Consider the following 12,413-nt stretch of genomic DNA (forward strand, 5'->3'; position numbering starts at 1 on the left):
TATTTGCTCATTGCGGATTTCTAAACAGGCTAAATCTGAATTTCTGTACGTGGACGAGAACGCGCGAAAACAGCAACAATGCTCTGTCTTGATCAACCAGCGTCCAATGCCAGTAAACTAAATTCGTGTTCAAAACTTACCTGATCACTCCACGGTATTCAGCTCATATCAGGAAACACCGCGACAAAAGCGAAATCCTAAACTTACAATACAGTGAGCCGATAAACGTGCTACAGTCTCTTTTCTGAAAATCTCTTCGTCTGTCTATTTTAAACTGTTTACAAATTCAGTTGAAAAAAATGAAATGTATCAATTTTATGCAAATGATGGAGTTTCAAATATGGGTTTCCCCGGGAAATTCGTGGAGGCTCAATATTTTCTTCCCGGTGTCGCTGCATGACAATAATTATTTAAATGATTAAGATTACCGCTAGAAAAAATTAAGATTCAGGAATGTTCAACATACATTGAATTTAATTTGTAAAAGTAATACACAACCGGTATTTTCTGACGGTCTCCCTGCATATGGTACATTTGGTGCGGCCGGTTAACTTGCAGCCAATCAAAATGTAACATGGTAGTGGAAGTGGAAGCTCCCATTACAAAAAAGGGTGAACGAACACGCGTGCATGACCTCGGAGATGACAAACTTCGCTATACAACCACGATAACTGTGCTTCAGGGAACCAATTTGAACATGTTCTACAGGAAATGTGATCAAGCATTGAATCAAAGCGATAAAATTAAGGATGGGATATTTGTTGAAAAACTTGCAAGCTATACCATGAGAAAAAATATGTGTTATTGTATTGTCACATTCAATAAAAATATACAAATAAGATACAACGAAAAAAACACACAGTGGCGACGCTCCCCCCTCCCAAAAAAAAAAACAAGCTGAAACACTGTATGTTTGTGTCGATGCGACACAGTTGAAGAGGAATGCCTGTCTTGCCCATCAAAATGCAAAAATAGCGTTTCAGAGGATCTAGATTTCCACGGAGGACATGTATGTATTGGGAGGATGGGCATGCGCGAGGGATGGTTAGCAGACACCCTCCCTCCGTGCAAAATTTCGTGCCACCGCCTCTGGTCACACTTATTCAGTCACCCCCCTCATTTCAAGTGGTTAATCCTGGCCCTTACCCTGGATCGAGTGCCGTGTCTTTCATTTGACCTCTCACTCTCGCAGCTGCAATGGCGTCGAATAGTTCAACGATGTGGTTTGGTGGTTTTCTCCTAATTGCTTTCTCGTTCGTAGCTCTCCTTACCAGAGACGACTGCTGCTCAATATGCTTGCCAGTGATCATGTCTGTTATCGGAGGGGCTATGTTACTTGTATCTAGACCAGGGAAGCGAGTCGATCCTCGGAACAAAGCCATCCTCGTTACCGGATGTGATCGGGGGTTTGGGCTCTCCATTGCTAAACATTTCTACTCGCTCGGGTTTGAAGTATTTGCAGGCTGTCTTTTCAAAGACAACGGTGGTGATGGCGCTGTGGAGTTAGAAAAGATGGGCTCTAACAGAATGCATGTGTTACAGTTGGACGTTGCAGACGATGAACAAGTGAAGATGGCAGTGAAATGCGTGAAGGAACTGACCGGGGAGCGAGGTGAGATTCCAAACTTTATTTTTAATAATTACTTTTATCACACCTTTTATTAAGTGTCAATATTAGTGACAACTGGTTTCGGCTTCACCTCATTGAAATATTACTTAGTAAAAATATGTGCGTCGGCAACACCTCCTTTGCGGGATAATAGGGTGTCTCCGATCAAGTACAATGGTTCAGTCCAAGATGGCGTCATTTTGCAGTTGCATGCGATAGAATGAACAGAAATGATATTGTCGACAGTGTTGCATAATTCTCGGGTCGAAGTGACGCACAGTGTATAACTCTGGGGGTCGAAGTGACTAGGGGGCACGGGGTCGAGGTGTCTAACTTGGGGTCGAGGGTCGAACAGGATAGGGGTCGAAGTGACTTGATTTCCTAAGGAAACTAACGTACTCGTAAACAACACTTGCTGCAGTTTATGCAGCTCTCTTGGTCGTGGTATACGTTGCGGGGCAACGTAATATCAAAATAGCTTAAGCGGCCAATAAGAGCTGCTACACTGCAGCAAAAACAACGCTTGTGAAATACTAATACATTGTTTGATTACATAAAATTCAAGTATGTGCTGCGTGACGTCCTTTGCATTTTTCTGTGACTGTAATTTATGTTACGATCAATGAGTCCCGACCGGTGTTAGTGTTTTGAGCTGTGCATAGAAGAAAACGTGCAATATAGAATAGCAGTTTACGCACTATCCCTGCGTACAGTGTTGTGTGTACGGGGACGCGTTCGGTTGATAGATGTCCCTCACCACAGCCCTGCGTACAGTGTTGTGTGTACGGGGACGCGTTCGGTTGATAGATGTCCCTCACCACAGCCCTGCGTACAGTGTTGTGTGTACGGGGACGCGTTCGGTTGATAGATGTCCCCCACCACGGCGCTGTGTACCTCCTTAGACCATGGAGCTAGAAAGGAAAGGAGAGAGGACACTACTGTTTCTGCCTGTTCTATGATAGTTATAGTTTATTTGCTCATTAGATATTGACCACTTCGTTATAACAAAATTAACAGGGTTTAATTTTTTGTTGGTTGACTTCATGATGTATACTGTAAAATGCACAATTTTCACTGGGTTTTAATTTAGCGCGAAATAGGCAAAATTAAAACCCAGTGAATAATTAGCCCTTTACAGTAAGTTCGGAGACTATATCAACTACATCAAATTGCTATATGAAATAGGAATTTTTATTTTCATGTTATACTTTAAAAACAAAGTAAAGTAGCTATCACAAAATATATAATTACTAAAATTAATAAAATTGGTCATGGATAGGCAACAACTTGTGTTTAAAAAATTAAACGATTTACAGTAAAAAAACGGTCTCAATCATGGTGTAAAAGGCTTATTTTAAAAAGATTAATTCTGCTTAAAACAGGCATAAACAGTGTCCTTTCTCCTTCCCTTTCTGGCTCCATGCTTAGACAAAGTCCGGGAGCGTACCAGAGTTGGTGCGCAAGTTAAAAATAAGTAGTTTCCCAGCTGCAATCGGTTGAAATAGCGATAGTTATCCGTAACAATCATTACAAAATTATCTGAATCGGAAATGTTTTAAAATAAAATTGCAGGTGGTACGCAGGGCTGTGGTTGGGGACATCTATCAACCGAACGCGTCTCGTACACACAACACTGTACGCAGGGCTGTGGTGAGGGACATCTATCAACCGAACGCGTCTCGTACACACAACACTGTACGCAGGGCTGTGGTGAGGGACATCTATCAACCGAACGCTTCTCGTACACACAACACTGTACGCAGGGCTGTGGTGAGGGACATCTATCAACCGAACGCGTCTCGTACACACAACACTGTACGCAGGGCTGTGGTGAGGGACATCTATCAACCGAACGCGTCTCGTACACACAACACTGTACGCAGGGCTGTGGTGAGGGACATCTATCAACCGAACGCGTCTCGTACACACAACACTGTACGCAGGGCTGTGGTGAGGGACATCTATCAACCGAACGCGTCTCGTACACACAACACTGTACGCAGGGCTGTGGTGAGGGACATCTATCAACCGAACGCGTCTCGTACACACAACACTGTACGCAGGGCTGTGGTGAGGGACATCTATCAACCGAACGCGTCTCGTACACACAACACTGTACGCAGGGCTGTGGTGGGGGACATCTATCAACCGAACGCGTCTCGTACACACAACACTGTACGCAGGGCTGTGGTGAGGGACATCTATCAACCGAACGCGTCTCGTACACACAACACTGTACGCAGGGCTGTGGTGAGGGACATCTATCAACCGAACGCGTCTCGTACACACAACACTGTACGCAGGGCTGTGGTTGGGGACATCTATCAACCGAACGCGTCTCGTACACACAACACTGTACGCAGGGCTGTGGTGAGGGAAATCTATCAACCGAACGCGTCTCGTACACACAACACTGTACGCAGGGCTGTGGTGAGGGACATCTATCAACCGAACGCGTCTCGTACACACAACACTGTACGCAGGGCTGTGGTTGGGGACATCTATCAACCGAACGCGTCTCGTACACACAACACTGTACGCAGGGCTGTGGTTGGGGACATCTATCAACCGAACGCGTCTCGTACACACAACACTGTACGCAGGGCTGTGGTTGGGGACATCTATCAACCGAACGCGTCTCGTACACACAACACTGTACGCAGGGCTGTGGTTGGGGACATCTATCAACCGAACGCGTCTCGTACACACAACACTGTACACAGGGCTGTGGTTGGGGACATCTATCAACCGAACGCGTCTCGTACACACAACACTGTACGCAGGGCTAAATACACACATATGCAAAGTATGGCAGTGCCCAGTAAAAAAAAATATTTAATAAAATTGTATTTTGAAAGCTAAAATACAGTTTGTTCATTATTGAATTCTTTGGGAATCTCCCTAAAATTGCAAGATATGAAATACCACCAGTCATCTTTGTGGTCAATGTAACATATTCTCAGTCATCCTGACTTGCAGAGTCATTGCGAAGCTACTTACAAGATTGTGCCCGATTGGCTACCCAACCCTAACACCTAACAGTCAGACCAATCAGAGAGCAGCTTTTTGTTGGTAGTTTTTTTTTATTCTGCCTTGTACATTCTGTCATTGGTACAATACTTAATATTTTAGACTTTTTGGGTGTTTTGTATGGTGTTTATTTTTTATTCATTTTCGATGAGTTCACTGTCAAATATAGAAACAAAAGTTATATTTGCTGGATTTTCTTTTCACTGCTCAAATTGTACTATCGGTAATTCATTTAAAATTATATAGTGAATTTTGGGAAAAATGATGCATTTTACTCTGACCCAGCACATCATACCAGCAAGGTATGCAGACAGATGCTAGTCAATGATAAAATTACCCCTAGTTCAACGTACTGGTATGTACAAGACTGCTATTATTGTCAATCTAGCACTGAAAATAAAATAAAATTTGAATATTCTGTTTAAAGCCGTATTTGCAGTTATTCAAAACGTATTTGCAGTCGTACATCTATTCTGTGTAAAACATCTACTAGTACTGTAAAATCTGTATTAGAAGCTGCGGCTTCTATTAAAATGGTAGATTACAACAGAGGGAATGCGGCTTCTATTAGAGCATCTACACATATGAGAAATGGTGAATTTTTGGTTCTCAATTATTCAAAAAGAATGGATGCGACTTCTATTAGGGATGCGGCTTCCAATACAGATTTTACGGTACCATGTTCATTTTAAATATGGCGATATGTTTTTGTTAGTAATCCTTCAGATGTGGCAACAATATTGTGTATGACTGTACATACACAGTAGTATCAGCTCCATCCCAATAGCTCCTCAGAATGCCGGTAACCAAGAAAACCAGCAATTAAATGGCAAGCTAGAAATCACCCCCCCCCCCCATTCTTACACAGCTCAAAACCATTTACCTACACACTTCCTGTTGGTTTAAATTTAATAATATTTGTTATTAAAAAAAAAAAATTTTAATAATTGCAAAAAATAATATAAAATAATTGCAATTGCATTATGCTTGTAAGAAAAAAAAGGATGTATGCCCTACAGGGACAGTGAGTAGAATAATTGTACCATGTGATGCACTATGTTGATTGATATTTGTATACTTATTCATATTGCCGACTTTGTTAAATATTCAGGTTTATGGGCCCTGGTGAATAATGCTGGCTTGTCTACCTATGGACACGTGGAGTGGTGCACAATGGAAACGTACAAACAGATAGCTGATGTAACATTGTGGGGAGTGGTACGCACAACCAAAGCTTTTCTGCCTTTATTACGTAAATCAAAAGGTGAGATGAATGACATTCTGAGATAATTTAACACATGGCCTATGTCCTGCTGATAGAATCCGTGGATTGCTAAAATAAATCGAAAAAAAAAACGGCATCAACAGGCAGGCGATGTGATGGAAAACAATTACTGCACTGAAAATTAAAATTGACCATTTTATCATACTCAATCATCCTACCTTACCATCATTTGACAGTTATTCAGTGTTTCCCCTAGAAGTATGAGAATAATAGCCAAGTGGCTATTGTAACCTCCAAAACATTAGCCAAAAATAATTTTCTATAGCCAGTTCCAGTTACATAGAAGCTGACAAATGAAAACCAGGCTTTTACCAAAAAAAAATAATTTAACTATAAAAAAAAGAGTGGGACCCCAGAACTGAGTAAAATTTAAGCATGAAATATAATGCTTATATGAAACACACAACTTTGTGATGTAACTGACATTTATTAACATGTTCAAGTAATAAAAGTGAACATTAGTATTACAATGTAGTATAACAATATTCTGCAATACAGAAAAAACAAACACAATACAATGTTTAATTAACACCATGTAATTCTGATTCACTTAACTTTCAGTGTCTGACACTTGGTCTAGACAATCAGAACTATAGTCTAGTTGCTCATCAATTTCACTTAGAGTGTTGTAATTGTCTTACATTGGTGGCCATACTCTGCACATTATTGAACACCTCAGTTGTTGGGACACTACTATGAATTCTCCTTTGTTTTTGACTGCACCAAACAGCATAAGCAGAATGAAAATCAAAATTTGTAAGTGCTAGACCATTTAGTCTAATGTTCATTAAAACACTTACATTTCCCACCTTGAGCCTATTTCTAAGCTTAGTTTTGCACAAATTATATGCACTGTAGCCCCGTTCACATTCAGCAGTTGACATAAGAATGGTTAGACCAATCTGCACCAATTTTGCAAGGTTTGGATAAATTTGTTTATATTTTGTGAGCAAATACTTTCCAAATTGTTCAAAGTTCATGCCTTTACAGCCAGGTAATAAAGTCCTTAGATTGATCCACTCATTCCTTGTATCTACTGGATGAATTAGTGGGGCAAAAACTGTACCAGATTGCAATACCTTCTCAGTACCATAATGCTCTACTAATGTATCAATTTCAGAAAAACCAAAATCTAAAAGTTTCTCCTTATTGTTAGGGAGAGTATCTGGTTCAAAAATACTGAATGCTTTAAGAATACCAGTATCTGAAAACCTAGTGGCAATATCATCTGCCAATTTCACAATAAATTGGGTTCGTACTGAATTAAAATCATTTCTCTGTTTCTTACTATCTTGAATTGTATGACTCTTATAAAGAAATGAATCACCCTCACTTGTTGTTGGAATTGCCTCAAATAAAGTTTTCAAATTACTTCCATCAATAGACTTCAGGGCAACAATAGAATCTATAGTTGACTGTATATCGCTTGAAACTGATGAAAATGTAACATTTCTGCTCTGAAATTTTAGAGATAAAAGCTTGATAAAATACAGTGCATCAGAAAGAAAACAAGATGTGGCTAGAAATTTGCAGTTAGACACTGACTTTAAAAGACCTGATGCACATGGATCACCCTTTTTCACTCTGTTCTATAAAGCATGTTATCAGTGAATCAAAACATATCACTATAGCATCAACAGCCCCACTAAATGAAAGCCAACGTGTATTAAATACTTGCTTAAATCTTCTTTTGGCATCGCCCAGTATGTGCTGTAATTTCTTTAGTTTGCTCATGTGGTTTGGCAAATAATGAAAATATTTAAAAATGGCATTTATTATTTCTTGGTATTTTTTAAGGTATGGTATAGATTTTGCAGCTTGGGATGCAGCCAAGGCTAAGCGATGGGCTACACAATGTACAGACATTATAAAAGGATTTTGCTCTTTTACTCGTGCAGCAACTCCAGACTTTTTGCCTGTAAACACTGATGCACCATCACTACCTAGTGAAATAAAATGTTCAACTGTAAATCCTTTTATTTTAATGATTTCCAAAAGTTTCTCTGTTATTGTTTCAGCATCACCACTGTCTAACTCTACAACTGTTAAAAAGTTAGTTTTGGCCTCCCCTTGCTTATCAACAAAACGTATATAAACAATCAGGGTTTTATCAACCGAAACATCTGTAGTCTCATCAGACAAAATAGCATAAAACTCAGCCTCCTTAACATCTTCTCCCATCTTGTTATTTATTACATCAGCAATAGATGCTTGAAAACCTTCTATACTGCTGGAGTGCTCATATGTTGTTCGGTCATCACACTTCAAATTCTGGACGGATTCAACTCCCTAAAAAATTTAAAATTTAAAAAAAAAATCATTTTAGTTTTGTTTTAAAATTGACAAATTATCAACAAAAAATTACTAAATAAACTAGGTAATGGCGAGTGAAGAGGTAAAACATTCTTAGTAATATATTACGTACCTGTTCCTTCAAAAACTTATTCATAGATGTCACTTTTACATTGGCGATATTTTCCTTGGCGAACCAGTACACGCTGCGTAGGGCTGCAAATATAGCAGGCTCCGCTTCGGCAAACGAATTTTTCATTGCATGCTTCATATCTCGTGATGAAAATTTATCTTGCATAATTTGCTTGTTTATGATCCCTTGTCGATGCATGTTTCTTCACATTGTCAAGTTTCAGTTTATCGCATCCATTAGTAAAGATATTTCGTTTACTTGTTTCTTTACAAAATTTACAAAACATCAAGTTCTTCGTGTAATCAAGTTCTAGCCACGGGTATGATTTAACCCAGTCATCACGCATACCATGGTTGACGCGACTTCCCATTTTCTTGGTACTTTCGGGACCTTGATTTTTCTTCGGTTTATCATCCGTTGTGACATTTATTTGAACTTCGTGATCACCCTCAGACTTGTCTTTTTTCGAAGGAGGTGGTTTTACTTGTCCTTCTACGAAACTGTCAAGCGTACCCTGATAAATTCGTTTGCTACGAGCGGAGCCTTGCATATTGGCAGCCATTTTAAAGAATGTTATGATGACGTCATTTATATAATACAGCGCACGCTATTGGATAACAAACTGAATGAGGTCACAAGATACCCAATTGGAATCAGCCTTACAAAATAGAGTTGTTTTATGCTAATTAGACAAGTGTTTACGTGTTTCGATTTTTTTCACGTGGAAATCTTTCTGGGCAGGCAAATAGAAAAAAGTTCACACATTTTCGTTGTAATTTTAGCAATCGCCAAATGACGAATTGGGGAAACTTTTTATTAGCCATTCTGATTTTTTTTTCGCCACTTGCCGATTTGGCCAACGGTAGCGGAAACACTGGTTATTGAATACAAACTCATTGGCTATTACTTTCTAAAAAATTTTCAGTTCAGTTAGCAAGCATCTTAGGGATGCTCAAGTGCCCCTAAGTGACCCATCAATCTGCGGAAGCATTCAGGACAGTATAGCTTACTAAGTTTTCATTCAAACACTTTATATGGTAAATATGTAGAATTTGAAATTTGACGCAAGAGGTTGTTTTTTTTGTTTTTTCGCAAAAAAAAAATAATAATAAAATATCTGTCAATAAAAGTTGGCTGTTATATTGACTGGCTGAGATGTAGCTGGGTAATACACTGCCTTTTGTGTGCGACAAAAAACAATTCCAAATCTGGTCGTAATTTTGAATTGAGAGACAATGAAAATTAAAAATTTGAATCTTGTATTTCTCGCCGTTTCAATTTGTTGTACTAATGTGTATTTGTACACCCTGTTACTTTATCCGTGAATATAATGAACTTTTTAATTCTATGTATTCATATTTTAAGGGCATTTCTTCATTTTTTATTCGTAGGTCGAGTGATTAACGTGTCCTCTTACTTGGGCTTGTTTTCACCTCCTGGTCGCTCTGCGTACTGCATCTGTAAACGAGGCATTGAAGCATTCTCTGACAGTCTACGTCTCGAGATGCGACCTTTCCATGTGCCTGTGTCAGTCATAGAACCAGCAAACTTCATCCGTGCTACTGGACTATACACTGAAGACAGTGTTAGGAAAATCTCTGAAAAACTGTGGCGGGAAATGGAACCCAATGTGAAAGAAGATTACGGAAAAGAAACTTTTGATAGCGCAGTTGAAAAAATGAGAACTTTCTGTTCAAGTGGGCATTTGTCACAAGATATGGTACTTGATACGTATGAAGATGCACTCCTGGCACAACATCCTAAAGTACGATATTTAGTTGGAAACTGGAAGGAAAAGACGAAAACATTTATTTTATACCATCTGCCGACTTGGCTCGGTGACTGGTTATATTGGTAACTAATTTTGAAAAAAAACACATTTTATACCAGTGTTCCCCAAACTTCATGTCAATCACTAATTTGCATAACAATATGCCTAATTTGCATGATAATTAGTTTCCCCAACTCTTGAGACAACATCCTAAAGTATGATATTTTGTTGGAAACTGGAAGAAAAAAACGAAAACATTTATTTTATACCATCTGCCGACTTGGTAACTAATTTTGAAAAACACATTTTATACCAGTGTAACCCCAAACTCCATGTCAATCACAAATTTACATAACAATATGCCTAATTTGCATAATAATTAGTTTCCCCAACAAACATTGTGATACAATAACTACAATAAAGAAGAAGTATTTTTATATCATTTTACTTTTAAGTCAAATAAAGTTTGGAATAGAACAGCAAAAAAATGGAAAAACACTGAAAAATAATAACCAAATTAACCACATACAAAAATAAATACGAAGAAAAACAAATGGTACGAAAAAAAAATATATATATTGGGTAAAAAGGAAAAAGGCTTACTGCTAGTCAAGTCTGATTTCCAATATACACTTGAAGTATAATGTATAAAGTGGAGGGCCAAAAATAAGTATATTAATATGAAGATTAACTAACCAAATTAATAAATAACTAAATAAATGAATATGTAAATTAATACAAATCAGTGATAAATAAACATACCTGGTACAGCTCGTTAGCCAATAAATGAACAAATATGTATGTATGACATCACGCATTGCCGACACCACCACCATGGAAACACCGGCAGCGCCCTATGGCCGGGGATTGTGGACCACAAACATGGACGCTTATACCCCCCCCCCTCCCTATAGGACATCATTACCAACATCTCTCATGTTTGTGGTTAACCACCCCCAGCACCAAACACCACAGGGTAACCGCGACAGCAGTGCCGGCAAAACCAACCTGATGCCATACAGAACTTTAAAGTCTAAGAAAATAAGTTGTGGAAAAATAAATCAGGTTAAAAAAAATAATGAATAAATAAACAACTTGGCAAACAAAATCATATGTGTCTTGTTTTCTGTCAATAATAATTGTTTAATTATTTTTTTGAACGAGCTGCGTGAGATAATTGACCTAATTGTAGCCAGGATATTATTTCATATTTTTGCACCTGAGTATGTCATAAAAAACTGGTAAAAAGTTGTACTGGTATATTCAACAAAAAGATTTTGATTGTGGAGTTGTCTCGTCTGATTATGATAGGCCTTAGATGTAAATGACCACCAATTGGCCACGAGATTTTAGTATTTAGCTCCGCTGTTGACTTAGTCATACGTAGCTTATCATACGAGTGATTGTCCATCGGTGCCGCGTCTTTTTACTTTTTTGACGTCTTTTTGAAAACCTTGTTTCTTTGATGCCTTGTTGCTTTGATACCTTGGGCAGACCTCTCTTAGATTTGTTCATTTCAACATGATATCTTTAATTCTCTAATTTTGATGAAGATTTTTTTCATTTTTTGTGAAAAGTGATGGTTTCGATTTCCGATTGCTTTGATATTATACATATTATAGCGAGTTTGTTGCTTCCTCCTGTGAAAAGGGGGATGGGCAAGCATTGGGCGGCAGGTGTTAAAAACCTCAAGGGAACTCTGGTGAAGGAGAGATTGTCCCAATGTAGAACTGCCGAACCCAAGGCCACATGTCCCTGTCGCTAACAGATTGCACCTGTGTATTTCAGCTTGGAAGCAGCAGGTAACTGACCCCTTGACACTCCAGGTGGTGACACACAGTTTCGAAATTCCGCTGCTATCCCGCCTTCCATGTTAATGATCCCCTCAAAGTAGTAACAATCTGACTCCAAGAGCATGGGCTATGGTGCTGCTGGTGCATCAGTCGTTGGTACACATCAACCTGTACCGAGGCGACTGGTTTCTACACAACCAGGCGACTCAGGTGACTCAGTTTCCAGAACACAAAGTGGCAGGTACCCCAATGGTATCCTCCAGACTGTTTCGGCTATAGGATGGTCCCTAGATAGACCTATTCGCCACACCTTGGAATGCCAAGCTCCCGACGTATGTAACAGTCCTGCCGACTCCAGGAACATGGGCCATGGATGCATTGTCGATCCTGTGGACACACATGGACTCGTACACCTTTCCTCTCCTCCCGCTGATTCACTGGGTCATGGAGAAACTTCGACAGCAGCACACCTTCATCTTGACGCTAGTGGCATCTTACTG

At 39.2% G+C, this 12,413-nt stretch overlaps 1 protein-coding gene across 1 annotated transcript; it reads left to right on the forward strand.

Annotated features, from left to right (window-relative positions):
- Window positions 1-1,177: 1,177 nt before the first annotated feature.
- Window positions 1,178-11,228, forward strand: LOC100369711 (D-beta-hydroxybutyrate dehydrogenase, mitochondrial-like). Its single transcript, XM_002733746.4, has 3 exons — window positions 1,178-1,612; window positions 5,751-5,903; window positions 9,741-11,228. The coding sequence occupies exons 1-3, from the start codon at window positions 1,198-1,200 to the stop codon at window positions 10,205-10,207; spliced, it is 1,035 nt and encodes a 344-aa protein (XP_002733792.2). The 5' UTR covers window positions 1,178-1,197; the 3' UTR covers window positions 10,208-11,228.
- Window positions 11,229-12,413: the final 1,185 nt, after the last annotated feature.

Source organism: Saccoglossus kowalevskii, chromosome 20 (genome assembly GCF_978046115.1).
Source record: "Saccoglossus kowalevskii chromosome 20, keSacKowa6.1, whole genome shotgun sequence".
In the NCBI taxonomy this organism is placed as follows: Eukaryota; Metazoa; Hemichordata; class Enteropneusta; family Harrimaniidae; genus Saccoglossus; species Saccoglossus kowalevskii.